The sequence below is a fragment of the Balaenoptera musculus genome, chromosome 2 (assembly GCF_009873245.2).
Source record: "Balaenoptera musculus isolate JJ_BM4_2016_0621 chromosome 2, mBalMus1.pri.v3, whole genome shotgun sequence".
Taxonomy (NCBI): Eukaryota; Metazoa; Chordata; class Mammalia; order Artiodactyla; family Balaenopteridae; genus Balaenoptera; species Balaenoptera musculus.
The window spans coordinates 77,267,900-77,289,158 of record NC_045786.1 but is presented as its reverse complement, the minus strand read 5'-3'; the positions used below and the strand labels follow the sequence as shown (position 1 = coordinate 77,289,158).

Here is a 21,259-nt window from a genome sequence, read left to right as displayed (position 1 = left end):
CTGCCTGCTAATGCAGGGGACACGGGTTCGAGCCCTGGTCTGGGAAGATCCCACATGCCGCGGAGCAACTAGGCCCGTGAGCCACAACTACTGAGCCTGCGCATCTGGAGCCTGTGCTCCGCAACAAGAGAGGCCACGATAGTGAGAGGCCTGCGCACCGCGATGAAGAGTGGCCCCCGCTTGCCGCAACTAGAGAAAGCCCTCGCACAGAAACGAAGACCCAACACAGCCAAAAATAAATTAAAATAAATTTAAAAAAAAAAACAAAAACTAATAGTTACACAAAGTACATTTACCCTTGGATTGCCTCCTATTACTTATTTTACATTTTAATTAATATATATTTACCACCTTGTTTCTGTAGTCAGAATTAATGCATTAACTTTGAAAAGAGCTGATATAAAAATTTTTTGCATATCTGTTTATTAAATCTGTCATCTGTATAATTTGTACCAACTATGAATTATTCTAGAAACTTGCGTTCAAATCACTGACAAATATTTTTCAGAACGATAATCTAGCAATGACAATCAGAAGTATTTCAGGGAAATTCAAATTTACCTGAAGCAGTTAAAGTCCTTTCCTATAAGGTTTAATTTCCCCAACATTTTATTATGAAAGATTTCAAAAAATACAAAGAATTTTACAGTCATCACCCATTTTTGCTTTATCATCTATCTATTCAGTTAGGACCAATGTAAATTTTAAATCATTTGCTAATCTAACCAACTTCGCTCAATTCTAATACAAGCTCCAGGTAGGCCAGAATCTTCTAAGCATTCAAAATATTGCCTTAACAACACCCAGATGGCCAAGGTTCTTACCTACAGATAACACAAACTATAAGGGATTTACTATAGGCCATCAGGTGGCATACAGAACTTCCAGGAAGGCCAGGGAACCAAGCTGCCCTCCCACTGCTCAAGTCCTATTATGGTAACTCTGCCTATGGTAACTCTGACTGCTATCTCATTTTGCTCACTTCGATCTTCACACCTTGAAGTGGGGGTGATGACTGTTGGATATAACATGGTTCATATGAAGAATTCTAGCTAAAAGAAGAGAAATATAGTTTTAACTTTAGTCTTTATAATAAAGACAAACGAATTTAAAACGGGGTAGGATGTGGTAGGAATAGGAGTGGCTTTTAAGTGAGCCAATCTGCAGTATCAGTTACAGCAACTTTGTTCATTATATTGATCATTCAGCCTCTTTTTCTTCATTTATCCCTATCTAATCCTCTTTTCAAATCCTACCTCCTCCACAGTCTTCTCTAATCACTCTAACTCAAATTTCTCTCTCTTTGTGAGCTCTTATACCATTTAATGTTCCATCATTTAATTTTATTCCATATATACATGCCTCATCTCCTCACTAAAAATAAATTCATAGATGGCATATCTTATTTTCCTTTGGGATGCTGGGCATGTAGTGATTTTATAATATATAGTTTGTGTTTATTTGCCATATATTTCATAGAAGTCAAAGGCTCACTTAAGGCAGAGATGCTGTGTCAGTTAGCTTTGAATTCCTCCAGAGCTTATCGTAATACTTTGCACAGAGAAATTCAGTACATATTGAACTAAATGAACTGTTGACACTGCCTGGCAACCATCTCCCATAAAAATTTTAGTTTAATCCAATGGTGAAGACATCTGGCTAAAGAACAGGGAAGAGTTTGGCAAAACAACACACCATTTATTATGTTTTTTCAACTGGAAAAGTGTTCATGTACTCTGATGTGTCTGGATCAGGATTATGTAGTTACATAATATGAATTGTATAATTTTCCATCCTTTTCTGTGTTCTAAAACCCATTATGTGGTTTGAGGAATAGCTGTTCACTGAAGGTTTGAAGTAATTTGCTGTAAAACTACTCTGAAGCTGGAAACTTTTTAGAGATATCTTAGTCTGGGTTCTCCTCTGAAAGCAGAGCCTTAAACAAGGACTTATATATAGATATTTTACCAGGGAGGGAATCTCAGTGGTGAGGGACAGAGTAAAACAAGGAAGAAAGAAAAGCCAACACAAGGGTACATCACTGAGCTGGTTACCACCTCAGACAATGGAGGCTTAATCCTGCCAGGACCCTGTGAAGAATGCATGGAGCACCTTTTAGGACCTTCCCAAAGGCCGCCAGGCAGAGAAGAATCTATCCCTCAATTTCTGTCCACTGTGGGTTGAGGGATGCCCCAGAGAATGTTACCTCCCTGCCCCCCCCACACCCCTACACTTTAGGAAGCTGTCAGCACAGAGTCCGTCTAAGCCCTCACAACTGTTCCCCACAGCTGTCACTGAAATCAGAGGTGAGACTGAGAAGATGTGAGGCAGGGCAGAAAAGTCTTGTGATAGAGGAAATATCCTTAATAATCTTATTTTGTCTAGTTTTTCTACATTTTTTGAAATCACTGTATTTTTAATGCAGAAAATTGTGCCATTGAGATTTTCATTTTATTAGTAGATAATTGAATAACTTTTCACTATTTTTCTAATCTACTCTCTTTATAGACCCTTTATTCCTTCAAATTTTGTTTTCACCTTTTTTTCTTTATTATGTTTTGCCAGAGTAAAATCTTTTTCCCCCCAATATTAAGCAACTGGATTAATAAATGCTAATGTGTTCTCCTGATTTTTGGTTTATTTCTACTTATATCTTTATTATTTCCTTCCATATTCTTGCCTCATACTTGAATTTATATTGTTTTCTCAGTTATTGAGTTGGTTGCCTACACAGTTTTTTCCAATATTTCTCATTTAATAATTAATTGCCTGATAGATTTTTATAGGTCATAATCTCATCCTCTGAATTTTCTGCAAATATCCTCTTCAACCAATAATAATTGAAAGGAATGGGTGGTAGTTTAAAATATTTGTTATTAATTTCTAGTGATGTTTAAACACCCTTTCCCCTTGTATTATTCCAGTAAATTTTCTTTGGTGATCTAACAGCTTTTAAAGTTACGTACTTCAATACAATGTTACGTGGAAGATTAAATGTTCATTCTGTTATACCTCCCTTGGTGATTATAGCTTTTATCTGTGGTATCTGGGATTCATTTGATGTTCCACTTACCTAGTGATAACCCTGCCTACCTGCTTCCCATTTGGTCATATATGCCTGTTATGCCTTCCTCCATCATTTTATTCTTAATGCTTTTGGGTTTATTTGACATTAGGTATCTATAAGTGGATTACATTAAGATTTTTTTTAAAAGAACTGGACACATTTTATATTCTTACATGCAGTTAATTAAGGATTTACATGAAATGTTTTGATATTTTACATGGTATCTATTTCCTCCTTGTTAATGAAACTATCTAAAATAATGTTCCATTTTTATATAGCTGATAATATTACAAATAATAGTACTAATAGCTATAATTTATTGTATACTTGGCTATTCATATATCTTGTTTTACAAACTGTTCAAACTTTTGGGAATTCCCTGGTGGTCCAGTGGTTAGGACTCCACACTGTCACTGCTGAGGGCATGGGTTCAATCCCTGGTCAAGGAAATAAGATCCTGCAAGCCATGCAGTGTGGCCAGAACAAACAAACAAAGTGTTCAAACTTTTGGCTCATTTAAAAAAACTGGGGGGCTTCCCTGGTGGCACAGTGGTTGGGAATCCGCCTGCCGATGCAGGGGACACGGGTTTGAGCCCTGGTCTGGGAAGATCCCACATGCCGTGGAGCAGCTGAGCCTGTGCGCCACAACTGCTGAGCCTGCGCTCTGGAGCCCGTGAGCCACAACTACTGAAGCCCGCACACCTGGAGCCTGTGCTCCGCAACAAGAGAAGCCACCGCAGTGAGAGGCCCACGCACTGCAGCGAAGAGTGGCCCCTGCTCACCACAGCTAAAAAGAAAGCCTGCACACAGCAATGAAGACCCAATGCAGCCAAAAATAAATTAATTAATTAATTTTTTTTAAAATGGGTTTTTTATATTCTTTTATCAAGTTCTGAGTGTTCTTTATATATTCTGGATAAAGGTTATTTGTAAGATATACATATAGGGAATATTTTCTCCCAAACTGTGGCTTGCATTTTCATTTTCCTAACAATGTTAAGAAATTATTAATTTTTTTAAAATATTTATCTATTTACTTTTTGGCTGCGTTTGGTCTTCGTTGCTGCATGTGGGCTTTCTCTAGTTGTGGCGAGCAGGGCTACTCTTCTTAGCGGTGCGCGGGCTTCTCATTGTGCTGGCTTCTCTTGTTGCAGATCATGGGCTCTAGGCACGCAGGCTTCAGTAGTTGTGGCTCACGGGCTGTAGGCACGCAGGCTCAGTAATTGTGGCGCACGGGCTTAGCTGCTCCGTGGCATGTGGAATTTTTCCGGACCAGGGATCGAGCCCGTGTCCCCTGCCTTGGCAGGCGGATTCTTAACCACTGCACCACCAGGGAAGTCCAGAAATTATTAATTTCAATGTAGCCAGTTTATAAACTTTTTTTATGGCTCATGACTTTTTTATCCTTCTAAAAAAGTTTTTGCCATTCTCAAGTTTATAACAACCTTCTCTTATGTTTTTTTCTAGAAATTTTTTAGTTTCAGCTTTTTTGTGTTATAGCATGATAGAATATAACAAGTGTTGGCAAGGATGTGGAGAAATTGGAACCCTCCTGCATTGGTAGTAGTAATGTACAATGGTGCAGCCTTTGTGGAAAACAGTTGGGCACTTCCTCAAAAAATTAAACACAGAATTACTATATGACCCAGCAATACCACTGCTAGGTATTTACCCAAAAGAATTTGAAAAAGATATTCAAACAAAAACTTGTACACAAATGTTCATAGCAGTAACGTTCATGACAGTCAAAAAAAAAGGTGTAAACAAACCAAATATCCGTAAACTATCGAATGGATAACAGAATGTTACATATCCATGCAATGGACTAGTATTCAGCCCAAAAAAAAAAAAGGAATGAAATACTGATACCTGCTACAAAATGGATAAACCTCCAAAATATTATTCTAAGGGAAAAAAATCCCAATACAAAAGATCACATATTGTATGATCCCACTTATATGATATACCCAGAATAGCCAAATTCATAAAGACAGAAAGCAGATTAGTAGTTGCCAGGGTCTAGGAGAGCACAGAAAGGACAGTGACTGCTTAATGCAGGTATCCTTTTGGGGTAATGAAAACGTTTTGGAACTAGACAGAGATGATGGTTGCACAATATTGTGAATGTACTAAATGCTGCTTTAAAACAGTTAAAGTAGTCAATTTTATGTTACATGAATTTTACCTCAATTAAAAAAAAACTCTTTAAGGAGAAACACACAAATATGTGGTTAGAGTCATCAGCAATCCTCTCTCCACAACTGATATAACAACTAGACAGAAAATCAGCAAGGATATAGAAGAACTCAACAAAACTATCAATCAGTAGGATCTAATTGACATTTATAGAACATTTCACCCAAAATAGCAGAATATTCTTTTCAAATGTTCACAGAATAAATTTAAAGGAAATAAAATCATATTGAGTGTGTTCTCTGATCACAATGGAATCAAACTAAAAATCAATAATTTTAAAAAAACACAAAAATTTCTGGACATTTGGGCACTAAGTAATACACTTTTAAGTAATCCATTGGTTAAAGAGGAAGTCTCAAGAAAATAAATACATCAGAGTTAATGAAAATGAAAACAAGACATCAAAACTTGTAAGATGCAACTGAAACAGTTCTGAGGGAAATTTATAGCACCAAATGCATACATTTAGTAAAATGCATTTATAGCATTAAGGGCATGCATGTAGGAAATGTCTCACATCAATAATCTAAGCTAAAAACAAAACAAAACAAACAAAAAAACTACATCCTAACCAACAAGGACCTACTGTTTAGCACAGGAAACTATTCTCAATATCTTGTAATAACCTATAAGGAAAAAGAGTCTGAAAAAGAATTTTAAAAATAATAATAATCTAAGCTACTACACCTCAGGAACCCATAAAAAGGAAGCAGAAGGAAGTAAATGAAGAGCAGAAATCAACGGAATTGAAAATAGAAAACCAATAGACAATATCAATTAGGCAAAAGGCTGGCTCTCTTTAAAATATCAATGAAATTGAAACCATGAAACTCCTAGAAGAAAACACAGGGGGGTAAGTTCCTCTATATCAGTCTTGGCAATAATTTTTTGGATTTGACACAAAAAGCAAAATAAACAAGTGGGATTACATCAAACTAAAAAGCTTCTGCACAGCCAAGGAAATCATCAACAAAATGAAAAGGCAACCTATGGAATGGGAGAAAACATTTGCAAATCCTTTATCTGATAGGAGTTAATGTCCAAAATACATAAAGAAGACATAAAATTTAACAGAAAAGAACAAAAAAACCCAATTAAAAAATGGGCAGAGTATCTGAACAGATTTTTTTTCCAAAGAAGATATACAAATGGCCAACAGGTACATGAAAAGGTACTCAACATCACTAAACATCAGGGAAATGCAAATCAAGATCACAATGAGATACCTGTTAGAATGGCTATCATCAAAAAAAAAAAAACCAAGAGATAATATGAGTTGGGTGCGTATGTGGAAAAAAGGGAACCCTTATCACTGTGGGTGGAAATGTAAATTGGTAGCCAGTATAGAGGTTCCTCAAAAAATTAAAGATAGAACTATCATGCGATCCAGCAATCCCACTTCCAGGTATACATCCAAAGGAAATGAAAACAGGATCTTAACAAGGTATATGCACTCCCATGTTCATTGCAGTATTACAATAGCAAAAATGTGGAAACAACCTAATTGTCCATCAACATATGAATGGATAAAAAAATGTGGTATATCTGTATAAAATGGAATATTATTCAGTGATAAAAAAGAATGAAATCCTGCTATTTTTGACAACATGGATGGGCCCTGAGGGCTTTATGCTAAGTGAAATGAGCTGGACAAAGAAAGACAAATATTGCCTGGTAACACTTATGTGTGGAATCGAAAAAGAGAAAAAAAATGTCAAACTCATTGAAACAGAAAGTTGAAAAGTGGTTGCCAGAGGCTGGCAGGTGGGGGAAATAGGACGAGATTGGTAAAACAGTACTAATTTCTGGCTCTAAAACAAATAAGGTCTGAGGATCTAATGTAAAACATGGTGACTATAGTTGATAACACTTTATTGTATATATGAAATTTCCAAAGAGTAGAACTTAAAATATTCTCACATATAAAAAAAAAATCTGTTAAGTGATAGATGTGTAATTAACTAGATGGGAGAATCTTTTTACAATGTAAATGTTTATCAAATCACCACAGTGTACACTTTAAATATCTTACAATTTTATGTGGCAATTATACCTCAAGAAAGCTGAAATTCAAAGAAAAATCAGATAAAATTAAATCCTAATGTAAGAGTGACCAAATAAATGAAGAAACAAACTATCAGTGCCAGAAATGAAACACTAGAGACTCTGCAGACATTAAAAGGATAACAGTACAAACTATTCTACACACCTAAGTTTGATAATTTAGACAAAATGGATCACTTCTTTGAAAAACACAAGTCACCAAAACTCACCAAATATGAAATAAGATAATTTGAATAACTCTATTCAGTAACTAATAAGAATATTGACAGGATGAGACAAGATGGTGGGGTAGAAGGACTTGAGCTCACCTCCTCTCACGAAAATACCAAAATCACAACTAACTGCTGAACAACCATCGACAAAAAAGACTGGAACTTACCATATAAGATGTTCTACATCTAAAGACAAAGAAGCTGCCACAACTAGATGGTACAGAGAGTGCTTTCACGATATAATCAAATCCCATACCTGCCAGGTGGGTGACATGCAAACTGGAAAATAATTATATCGCAGAGGTTCTCCCACAGGAGTGAGAGTTCTGAGCCCCACGTCAGGCTCCCCAGCCTGAGGGTCTGGCATTGGGAGGAGGGACAAGTGTACATGGAACATTCTCCAGGATAGATCACAAGCTAAGCCACAAAGGAAGCCTCAGTCAATTTAAGTAAATTGAAATCATTATCAAGCATCTTTTCTGACCACGGTGCTATCAGATTAGAAATCAACTACAAGGACTTCCCTGGTGGCGCATTGGTTAAGAATCCACCTGACAATGCAGGGGACACGGGTTAGAGCCCTGGTCTGGGAAGATCCCACATGCCGTGGAGCAACTAAGCCCATGTGCCACAAATACTGAGCCTGCACTCTAGAGTCCATGTGCCACAACTACTGAGCCCACGTGCCACAACTACTGAAGCCTGCACGCCTAGAGCCCATGCTCCACAACAAAGAGAAGCCACTGCAATGAGAAGCCTGTGTACCACATCGAACAGTAACCCCTGCTTGCCACAACTACAGAAAGACCGTGCTTAGCAACGAAGACCCAATGCAGCCAAAAATAAATTTTAAAATTTATAAATAAAAAAAGAAGAAATCAACTACAAGAAAAAAAATGTAAAAAACACAAACATACGGAGGCTAAACTATGTATTACTGAACAACTGATGGATCACTGAAGAAATCAAAGAGGAAATCAAAACATACCTAGAAACAAATGAAAATGAAACCTCAATGATCCAAAACCTATGGGATGCAGCAAAAGCAGTTCTAAGAAGGAAGTTTACAGCAACACAATCTTACCTCAGGAAACAAGAAAAATCCCAAATAAACCACCTACCATTACACCTAAAGCAACTAGAGAAAGAACAGACAACACCCAAAGTTAGTAGAAGGAAAGAAATCATAAACATCAGAACAGAAATAAATGAAACAGGGATGAAGGAAACAATAGAAAAGGTCAATGAAACTAAAAGCTGGTTCTTTGAAAAGATAAACAAAATTGATAAACCTTTAGCCAGACTCATCAAGAAAAAAAGGGAGAGGGCTCAAATCAATAAAATTAGAAATGAAAACGGAAAAGTTACAATGGACACCACAGAAATACAAAGGATTATAAGAGACTACTACAAGCAACTATACACCAATAAAATGGACAACCTAGAAAAAATGGACAAATTCTTAGAAATGTACAACTTTCCAAGACTGAAACAGGAAGAAATAGAAAATAGCGGGTTGGCCAAAAAGTTCGTTCAGATTTTCCTGTAACATTTCACGGAAAAACTCAAACGAACCTTTTGGCCAACCCAATATGAACAGACCTATCACAAGTACTGAAATTGAAACTGTGATTAAAAATCTTCCAACAAACAAAAGCCCAGGACCAGAACTCTAGCAAACACAGGTGAATTCCAGCAAACATTTAGAGAAGAGATAACACCTATCCTTCTGAAACTCTTCCAAAAATTGCAGAGGAAGGAAACACTCCCAAACTCATTCTATGAGGCCACCATCACCCTGATACCAAAATCAGACAAAGATACCACAAAAAAGAAAATCACAGTCCAGTATCTCTGATGAACACAGATGCAAACATCCTCAACAAAATACTAGCAAGCTAAATCCAACAATACATTAAAAGGATCATACACCATGATCCAGTGGGATTTATCCCAGAGATGCAAGGATTTTTCAGTATCCACAAATCAATCAGTGTGATACACCACATTAACAAATTGAAGAATAAAAACCATATGACCATCTCAATAGTTGCAGAAAAAGCTTTTGAAAATATTCAAAACCCTTTCATGATAAAAACTCTTCAGAAAGTGGGAATAGAGGGAACATACCTCAACATAATAAAGGCCATATATGACAAACCCACAGCAAACATCCTTCTCAACGGTGAAAAGCTGAAAGCATTTTCTCTAAGATCAGGAACAAGACAAGGATGTGCACTCTCGTCACTATAATTCAATGTATTTTTGGAAGTACTAACATGCAATCAGAGAAGAAAAAGAAATAGAAATTATCCAAATTGGAAAAGATGAAGTAAAACTGTCACTGTTTGCAGATGACATGATACTATACATAGAAAATCCTAAAGATGCTACCAGAAAACTACTAGAGCTCAACAATGAATTCGGTACAGTTGCAGGATACAAAGTTAACACACAGAACTCTCTTGCATTTCTATACAATAACAATGAAAGATCAGATAGAGAAATTAAGAAAACTATTCCATTTACCATTGCATCAAAAAGAATAAAATACCTAGGAATAAACCCACCTAAGGAGGCAAAAGACCTTTACTCTGAAGAGTATAAGGTACTGATGAAAGAAATCAAAGATGACACAAATAGATGGACAGATTATACCATGCTCTTGGATTGGAAGAATCAATATTGTTAAAATGATTATACTACCAAAGGCAACCTACAGATTCAATGCAATCCCTGTCAAATTACCAATGGCATTTTTCATAGAACAAAAAATTTCACAATTTGTATGGAAACACAAAAGACCCCAAATAGCCAAAGCAATCCTGAGAAAGAAAAACAGAGCTGGAGGAATCATGCTCCCTGACTTCAGATTATACTATAAAGCCTCAGTCATGAAAACAGTATGGTAGGGCTTCCCTGGTGGCGCAGTGGTTAAGAATCTGCCTGCCAATGCAGGGGACACAGATTCGAGCCCTGGTCTGGGAAGATCCCACATGCCATGAGCAACTAAGTCCATGCACCACAACCACTGAGCCTGCACTCTAGAGCACATGTGCCACAACTACTGAAGCCCGCGTGCCTAGAGCCCATGCTCTGCAACTAGAGAAGCCACCGCAGTGAGAAGCCCAAGCACCACAACGAAGAGTAGCCCCTGCTCACCGCAACTAGAGAAAGCTCACGTGCAGCAATGAAGACCTAATGCAGCCAAAAATAAAAAAACAAACAAAAAAAAACCAGTATGGTACTTGCACAAAAACAGAAATATAGATCAATGGAATAGGATAGAAAGCCCAGAAATAAACCCATGCACCTATGGTCAATTAATCTATGACAAAGGAGGCAAGAATATACAATGGAGAAAAGACAGTCTCTTCAATAAGTGGTGGTGGGAAAACTGGACAGCTACAAGTAAAAGAATGAAATTAGAACATTCTCTAATACCATACACAAAAATAAACTCAAAATGGATTAAAGACCTAAATGTAAGACCAGATACTATAAAACTCTTAAAAGGAAAACATAGGCAGAACACTCTTTGACATAAATCATAGCAATATCTTTTTTGATCCACCTCTTAGAGTAATGGAAATGAAAACAAAAATAAACAAATGAGGCCTAATGAAACTTAAAAGCTTTTGAACAGCAAAGGAAGCCATAAACAAAATGAAAAGACAACCCACAGAATGGGAGAATATATTTGGAAACAATGCAACTGACAAGGGCTTACTCTCTAAAGTATACAAACAGCTCATACAGTTCAATATCAAAAAAAACAAACAACCCAATCAAAAACTTGGCAGAAGATCTAAAGAGACATTTCTCCAAAGAAAACATACAGACGGCCAAAAAGCACACAAAAACATGCTCAACATCACTAAAACTACAATGAGGTATCACACCACATCGGTCAGAAGGGCCATCATCAAAAAGTCTACAATAAATGCCGGAGTGGGTGTGGAGAAAAGGGAACCCTCCTACACTGTTGGTGGGAATGTAAATTGGTACAACCACTATGGAGAACGGTATGGAGGTTCTCTAAAAAACTAAAAATAGAACTGACATTTGACTCAGCAATCCCACTCCTGGGCATATATCCAGAGAAAATCATAATTCGAAAAGATACATGCAGCCCAATGTTCATTACAGCACTATTTACAGTAGCCAAAACATGGAAGCAACCTAAATGTCCATCAACAGAGGAATGGATAAAGAAGATGTGGTACATATATACAATGGAATATTACTCAGCCATAAAAAAGAATGAAATAATGCCATTTGCAGCAACATGGATGGACCTAGATATTATCATACTAAATGAAGTAAGTCAGACAGAGAAAGATAAATATCATATGATATCACTTATATGTGGAATTTAAAGAACAATACAAATGAACTTATTTACAAAACAGAGACTCACAGCCTTCGAAAACAAATCTATGGTTACCAAAGGGGAAAGGTCGGGGGGAGGGATAAATTAGGCATTTGGGATTAACATACACACACCACTATATATAAAATAGATAATCAACAAGGACCTACTGTATAGCACAGGGAACTCTCCTCAATATTCTGTAATAACCTATATGGTAAAAGAATCAGGAAAAGAGTGGATATATGTATATGTATAACTGAATCACTTTGCTGTACACCTGAAAGTAACACAATATTATAAATCCACTATACTCCAATATAAAATAAAAACTTTAAAATAAATAAATATACAATAAAATATTGAATATTTTAAAACTCTCAAAAAATAAAACTCCTAGCCTAGATAGTTTCACTGGAAAATTCTACCAAATGTTTAAAGAATTAACACCACTTCTAAACAATCTCTTCTAGAAAATAGAAGGAAATACTTCTCCATTCATTTTATGAAGACAGTATTACCCTGACACCAGTATAAAAAATGAAAACTAAAAACCAATATTCCTCATGAATATGGATGCAAAAATCCTTAACACATTATTAGAAAACTAAAATCCAGTCATATATTATAAGAAGTATACACCATGACCAAGTGAGATTTATTCCAGTGATGCAAGGTTGTTCAGTAACCCCCAAAATCAATCACTGCAATCAACCAGGCTAAAGAAGAAAAAGTACATGGTCATATCAATAGATGTAGAAAAAGCATTTGACAAAACTCAACACCATTCATGACAAAAATCTTCAGAAAAACAGTGATAGGAGAAAAAGTCCTCAACTTTATAAAGAGCATCTACCAAAAAAACTACAATTAACAGAATGCTTTTCCCCTGATAGATAACAAAGAAAGGTGATGTCTACTCTCATCACTTTTATTCAACATAGTGCTAGCCAGTGCTGAGTTTTAGCCAGTACAATAAGGCAAAAAAAGTAAATAAAAGGTATATAGATAAGAAAGCAAGAAATAAAACTGCCCCTGTTTGCAGAAGACATGACTATGTATGGAAAAACAAACCAACCAACTCCTACAACTACTAAGTGAATTCAGCAAGGTCATGAGACGCAAGATAAACATTAAAAAAGTCAATTCACTAGCAATGAGTATGTGGACAATGAAATTAAAACTTAAATTCCATTTACAATCACTCAAAAAACTGAAATACTTAGGTGTAAATCTAACAAAACATGTACAGGATTTGTAAGCTGAAAACTATAAAACACTGATGAAAAAATTCAAAGATGATCTAAATAGACTTGACTCTTGAACAACACGGGGGGTTAATCCACAAAATTTAGTCAGCTCTTCGTATCCACAGTTGCTCTATATCTGTGGAATCAACCAACCATGGACTGTGTAAATAGAAGTATTTACTACTGAAAAATATCTGAATATAAGTGGACTCACACAATTCAAACCTGTGTTGTTCAAGGGGCCACTGTAAATGGAGAGTCATTCTGTGTTCATGGAGTGGAAGACTCAATATAATGAATATGTCAATTTTCCCCAAATTGATATTCAGACTTAATGTAATTCCTATCAAATTCCCCAATGACTACTGTAGATACAGACAAGATTATTCTAAACTTTATATGGAAAGGCAAAGGAATTAGAATAGCTGAAACAATTTTGAAGACTTCAACTATATACCTACAGTAATCAAAACTGTGTGGTACTGCTGAAGGGATAGACACATAGATCAACAGAGAAAATAGAGATCCCAGGAATATACACACAAATATGCTCAACTGTGTTTTAAACAAAGGTGCAAAAGCAACTCAATGTAAGAGAGAAAACCTTTTCAACAAATAGTGTGGAACAACTGGACACAGAGAAGCAAAATGAAACCTGACCTACGTCTCATACCTTATAAACAAAAATTAACTGAAAATGAAACCTTTTAGGAAAAATAGGGGAAATTCATCAGGATGTAGGCAAAGACTTCCTAGAACTGATACTAAAGTATGATCCGTAAAAACAGAAACTGATAAATTGGACCTCACAGAAATTGAAAACATTTCCTTGGAAAACGGCTTTGTTAAGAGGGTGAAAAGACAAGCTATAGACTGAGTGAAAATATTTGTAAACCACACACCTGACAAAGGACTAGTGCCTAGAATACATAAAGAACTCTTAAAATTCTACAATAAATGAACAAAAAACACCCAATTAGAAAATTGACAAATCTTCTTGATTTGTTGATATTATTGTTCAACACTATATTCCATGGTTTTCTGACTACTTATTTTATATATTAACGAGAAGGAGTATTAAAACATTCAAATATAATTATGGATTTATTTCTCCTTTCAGTTTTTCCAGTTTTGCTACATGTATTTTGAAGTTTTACTTAGGGTCATACACCTTTAGGGTTATTACATCCTCTAGATTAATTTAGCCTATTCATCATGATTTCTACTCTAACACGCTCTTGGTTGGTGTTGGTATGGTATATCTTTCTCCATCCTTTTGCTTTTAAACCATATGTGTCTTCATATTTAAATTATGTTCCTTTGTAGATAACATAGTTGCATCATGCTTTTGATGCAGTTTGTGAACTGCTACCTGGGTCTAGCTTTTTTACCCAGCCTGAAAATCTCTTTTAACTGTAGTGTTTATGCCATTTACATATAATGTAATTATCAATATGGTTAGGTTTAAATCTATTATCTTTCTACTGCTTCATCTCAAAATGATACTCTTCTCTATGTTAATCATTCCTTCAATTTCCAAAACTTACTTTTAGTTTCTTCTTATGTATTTCTGCTTGTTCTTCCTGGTATAATTCCTGTTGCACTTGTTCTAAATCTTCACGTTGCCGCAGCATTTCTTCCAATCTCTGAGTCAGCTATTAAATTTTAAAAAAACACACAAACATGTAAAGGAATCAAATTCTATGACAAATATTTCAGAATTTCTCCAGTGTTAAAGAAATTGTTATTTTAATACCATATTCTGAAGCTGTAGCCTTTTTTCTTCACTTTCTTGAACTTTTGCCATCCGATCTTCTTCCCTTTGTTGCTGCATCTTGGCAAACTCTATGATTTTTCTGTTTTCTTCTTCCATTTCCTCATGTTTCTTTTTTCTCCAGAGAGCCTGCTCTTTCTTAAACTCTTCTATATACCTTCGAATTGTATTCACTTTTTCTAACTTTTGTTGTCTTTCCCTAAAAAGCAATAGTGAATGCAGTTGTATAGTAACAGAAATAATAATAAAATATCAAAAAATATAAGTATCATTTCCTTCAGTTGATAATGATGTGGAGAAAAATGGCTTCCCTATTTACAATTTTTTCATCCTTTCATGCAACAAACATTTTGAGTGTTTACTATGTGCCACTAAATATAATAACAGGTATGAATTTTCTCTGAGTAAACTACTACTATGCCTCTTCTCTAACCTATGATGATGTTTTATGCATCTCACTTCAGAAAGGCCACAACATGTTTATATATGTTTCACAGCACTCTACACTTTAGCTGTCTACCAGGGAAACTGAACAGAAAACAAGTTCTCTTGATATGGGCTTACTTAAGAAAAACAAAGGTTTAGCCATTGTCACTTAATAAGTATTTCTTAACTATCAGACAATTATCATGCTAACAAAGATAAGTAAGACTTGGGGGCTTCCCTGGTGGCGCAGTGGTTGAGGTCCGCCTGCCAATGTGGGGGACACGTGTTTGAGCCCTGGTCCAGGAAGACTGCACATGTCACGGAGCAACTAGACCCATGTGCCACAACTACTGAGCCTGTGCTGTAGAGCCCGCAAGCCACAACTACTAAAGCCCGCACACCTAGAGCCTGTGCCCCGCAACAAGAGAAGCCACTGCAATGAGAATCCCGCGCACCAAAACAAAGAGTAGTCCCGGCTCGCCGCAACTAGAAGAAGCCGGCACACAGCAACAAAGACCCGATGCAGCCATAAAGAAAGAAAGAAATTTATAAAAAAAAAAAGAGAAGACTTGGTCTCAGTTTATGTGATAACATTTACTGGGACTTACCATGTATTAGGCACTGTTTAGGTGATTTACTCTTCATGACAAGCCTGAGATAAATCTAGTGTAAATGTTTAGGCAGGTAAGAAAGTTGGGATAAACTTACAACTGATCTTCTTCATAGATTTTCCTAACAATTTCATCAATCATGAGTTTCTCTTTCAGCAGTTGCTCATAAGCTTCCTGCTTCTTCTTTCCTTGTTCTTCAAGTTGTTTCTCTAAGTCACGATTGTACTGTGCTTTTACTTTGTTTCGTTTTTCCTCTGCAGCATTCTCTTCCTTTATTAATCTCTCGTGTTCTTCCATCATAGTTTTGGCTATTTCAGCATCACGTTTCTGTTATTAAAACAAAATTCATCTTTCCACTTTCAAATCTGAGCACAATAGGATAGAATACTTTTAGCAGATGGAATTGAATACTATAAAGCCTGTTATATAAAATATTATGTAACTGTGTAGGTAAAAAGCAAAGGTAAGTCACTGTCACCTGAAGGGTTTGAATGATGAGTTAAACCCTAAAGAAGCTTTCCTATTCCTTCGAGTAGCTCTCTTAGGGCAATAAGGAGAATAACTCCACATTTGAAAAACAGTAAGTAAAATTAGAAGTCCTTTGTTAACAACTATGTTAACTGCCAAAGCAGTAGTCATCTTTTTCATCTATTTAAAAGTTGATGTAGGCAATTTTCACAAATTTTAGCTCCACTGGGTATTGGCTGCTATTTAGAGTAAGGATGGTACTATCTTTTTTATGCAGGTCTGCTATTAAATAGCTCTGAGCAGCTCTTAAGTTTCTCTCAGCCTAAATTTTCTTTCCTGCCACTGGCCTTTGAAGTCTCCTCTTTCTCATTTATTAAAGGCCCCTGGTAATCACTTTAATTTAATAAAAGGGTCACATATGTCACTGTGCCTGTTTTCTTAGGCTTTAATTCACTCATTCAAGACCATTCCTTCTGAGTTAGACACATTCCTGCTTCTTGAATGGGTTAAACTCCTTACTTGTTTTGAGCATTTTGAAATCATTTAACAAAATGTTTTAAAGTAAATATATTAGGGCACTTTAAAAAATCATCCTTTCCCATTAGGATCACATCCCAAATGCTAGAATGGTTAGCAGCATCAAACATAAAAGAAGAAACAGATTAAAATATGAATGCTAATGCCATTCCTGATCTAATTGATGCCTTTAACATATACACTGTTAATATGACTTGACCAAAATTCTTTCTTTCCTTCTCTTTTCTTAGCACATGTTGCACTAGGCTCTACAGAAAAAATATGACATGACAAAAACATGTATGTACAAATTATCACACACTTATAGAAGTACAATGTTCTCATTTCACAGATAAGAAAACTAAGGCTGAGAGAGAGAGACAAAACTAGCACCTAAATATCCTGACACCTAGTCAAGTCCTAGGAGTATTTGACTTTAATTTTTGTGGATCAATTTTATTTAGAAAATAACAGCAATTCTTTCAACAGCCAGAATAAATATCTACAACTGCCTTGAATAATCTCAATTATCAAAATAATTAAAACTGCAATCTACTGGTCAAATAGTACATTGTTTATGTTCTACTTTACTTTTTAAAGGGTAGAATATGGCTCATGAAGTGAAGTCTCCTTACCCTCTCCTATCACCTGCCACACCAAAGGCTATCATTGTTAACAGCATGCTGTACAACCCTCCAGACTTTTTCTATACTAACACACATGCACACACACATTTCACTACAGCCAGCATCTGTTCTTATTTGATGCCTATATAACACTGCACTGGTCAAGTATTTTGATATCACCCCTCTAATTCTATGTGTGTGTGAACATGTGTGTTGATATACAGAACACATGTGTGTGTGTGTATATAATGCACATACAGGTGTTGATATATACATACATACATGTACAAATTTTTAAAAATGAAAATGGACTGTGAAATGTATTATTCTCCAATTTTTTTGCAACTTGCTTTTTTTCCTTTTAACATATAAATATATTCTGGCCAACTTTAAAAGCCAAACTATTTCCCTTTACCTCTTTCTCTTTAATAGCTGTATAACATCTTTGAAAGGGATCTAGGAGAGAGGGAACTCTGCTATCAAAATGCTCTACAAATAGAGAAATGAGAGAAGGGAACTTAAAAGACTGTGTAATACTGCAATCAGACCTTTTCATCTATGTCTAGCCTTTATGAGTGACAACGAGAGTTCAAGTGATGACGTACACCCTGCTTTTAAGTGTTAATAAACCCTATTTTATATTATACAGTGTAACACTACTGCTGCGTGTGTCTGAAACTCCTTTGCCCAAGAGTAACTATTACCAGTAATGCACAGTAGGTCAGGAGTAATAAAAGAGGATAAAAATAGAGGAAAACATGAGAAGAAAAGATTGCTGTTTATGAAACAGAAAACTTTCCTACTTATAGTTTATTTTTTAAAACATTTTAAAAATTAAAAATTTAGTAACATTCTAAAATACACTGATTATGCTAACAACTTGTATTGGTTTGTCAAAGAATAATCAGTTAGAGACCATTAAGAATGCTGGGAGTTACTGAATATAGCTGTTCATTCTAAGCAGCAACCTAATTCCTTGTGTCTCTGAAAGGTTCTAATATTAAATTACACAAAGCTCAATATCCATAATTTCTTACACCTTAAGGATCTGAAAAGTATAAAAGTATTTGAGAAATCTAACAGTGTAAATTCTTTATAGAATGTAACAATTTTCCAAAAATTGGTCTATTTTTGGTTTTCTAAATGAAGCTGAAAATATGGAAAACATAATGACCAGAAACATGATTACCATTTGCTCATATTTAACGGCATCCTTTTCAGCAATCTGAGCTGCTCTTTCTTTACTCATGTAAGCTGCTCTTAATTTCTTCTCCAATTCTCTGAGCTCAATACTGTTTGAAAAAAGACAGAAATTTAAATTCGAGGACCATATATCTCTTACTATTTTAAAAATAATATGTATCTGCAATTTAAATGAATTTTTTCTAAATGTATAAAAGATATTTACATTATTTTTAGAATATTTTGAAAAAATACCCCTTTGTCCATTCATCCCAAGAAAAATCAGAATGCATGTGAAAAGAGACATTGTAATTAATTTTTCTAGACAAAACAACCCTTTTATTTTCAATAATCATCACTAAAAATCCTTCTGCCAGTGCCTGGCTCAGAAAAGGCGCTCTATCAATATAGGTTAAAATTTCTGTCCAGTTACCAGTATTATTAGGCTAAAAGAATAACTATAGTGGAGAGGTTTAAACCTATACAAGTTACTTAAATTTTGTACCTTGGTTTTGCTATCTGTAAAAGGAGTAGTTTTGACAATTAAATAAGTTAATGTGTATAACAGTAGACACACTACTACATATGGTAACTATTTTTTGATGATGATGAAGAGGGAGTAACATGGGCAAGTTTACGCCACTTCTCTGGGCTTGTTTACTTATCTGTTAAAAAAAAAATGGGGATTGGCCTCAGATAATCTCTGAATTACTTTTTAATCTATCACTCTCCTAAATTTAATGAAAACAATATGCCATACAAAAATCTTTATTTTACTGTGCCAGTCATAATTCTGAATATGACAGAATATGAGAATTCTGAGTTGGAAGGGCCCTGAGATGTCACCAAGATGTACATGTTAATTCTTACTGGAACAAAGAGGCACTCACCTACCTATAAACTCAACTTACAAGTACCCCCTACCTACAAAGAAACAGTCATAAGGGGTAAGGGAAGAGAGATATTCCTGGTATTATGGTGTGGGTCCTTCTTGCCCTTACCATTGTAAGTGCAAATGTGTATGACCCAGGATTACCTTCTTACATAAAAAGTGTTAGAAACGAGGATCAAGTTTCTAGGTTAGTCTACATATTTTATTCCACTAAGAGTTTGAGATACATTTACAAAGATTTTTGTTAGAGTTGGGTACTAATGATTATGCACCAATATACAAACCCAATCAATTTATAATATTGTCTCTACAAAAAAATGTGCATTAAATTGCAAACAACCAACATTCAAATAAACGACCTTCATTTGAAGGACAAGGGCACCCATATCCACTGGATATACACCTAGAAGTGAAATTTCTGAGTCACAGGGTAGGCTGTGTTCAAATTGAGTAGATAATGGCAGTTTTCCAAAGCTTTGTCAGATTTACACTCTCATAAACAGTGTCTAAGCACTCACACCACTCCACACCCTCAGCAACCCTTTCGTCTTGTCATAGATTTTAACCATTCTTTTGGGGGATGTAAATTATCACTGGGGTTTTAATTTATGTTTCCCAACTACTAATGGAACTGAGACCTCTTCATATGTTGACTCATTTGTATAACTTCTGTGAAGTTCTCGTTCAATATTTTAAAATTTTTTTTTCATTTTTATACTGGTTTGTCTACTTCTTATTGTTGCATAAAAGTTCTTTTTTAAATTAATTAATTAATTTATTATTTTGGGCTGCATTGGGTCTTCGTTGCTGCGCGCCAGCTTTCTCTAGTTGCAGCGAGCGGGGGCTACTCTTCATTACAGTGCACGGGCTTCTTATTGTGGTGGCTTCTCTTGTTGTGGAGCATAGGCTCACGGCATGCAGGCTTCAGTAGTTGTGCACACAGGCTTCAGTAGTTGTGCACGGGCTCAGTAGCTGTGGCTCGCGGGCTCTAGAGCACAGGCTCAGTAGTTGTGGCGCACAGGCTTAGCTGCTCCACAGCATGTGGGATCTTCCTGGACCAGGGCTCAAACCCATGTCCCCTGCATTTGCAGGCGGATTCCCAACCACTGTACCACCAGGGAAGCCCGTATCATTTTTTTAAATGTCTATTTCTGAATGCCCTGCAGTGATTCTAAAATGTATATGGAAATGCAAAGTAGGAATGGCTAAAACAATCTTTAAGAAGACCAAAATTGGAGACTTCTTCAGGATATGAATACTTATTATAAAGCCACAATATTTAAGATAGTGTGGTTTTAGCACAGGATGAACAAATGGATCAATGGAATAGACTAGAGCAGCTCTTCTCAACTACAAGTTTTAAGCCCTAATACCCTTAAGCAACTATTATGTGCAGTGAATTAACTTAGTTCCTCTGGATCTAAAGTAATACCAGCTATATACTGTATATACTGTCTTTGAGAAAATTAAAAATACAATCACTCAACTTTCTGTGACACTTGGTTCTCTTATGGAACCCCAGTTGAGGAAGGATGGGATAGAAAAATGCAAAAACAGATGCATGCACATATGCACACTTATTTTATGACAAAACTGGCACTGC

At 35.7% G+C, this 21,259-nt stretch overlaps 1 protein-coding gene across 2 annotated transcripts in view; it reads right to left on the bottom strand.

The window, feature by feature from the left end:
- MNS1 (meiosis specific nuclear structural 1) overlaps positions 1-21,259 on the bottom strand; it is an 85,596-nt gene that overhangs the window by 13,695 nt on the left and 50,642 nt on the right. For both annotated transcript variants that reach the window (XM_036842656.1, XM_036842655.1), the window contains 4 exons: positions 18,772-18,874; positions 16,070-16,299; positions 14,918-15,134; positions 14,709-14,816 (listed from right to left, as the gene is read on the bottom strand). In XM_036842656.1, the coding sequence (XP_036698551.1) occupies positions 14,709-14,816; positions 14,918-15,134; positions 16,070-16,299; positions 18,772-18,874 (658 nt within the window). The remainder of the gene's footprint in view (positions 1-14,708; positions 14,817-14,917; positions 15,135-16,069; positions 16,300-18,771; positions 18,875-21,259) is intronic.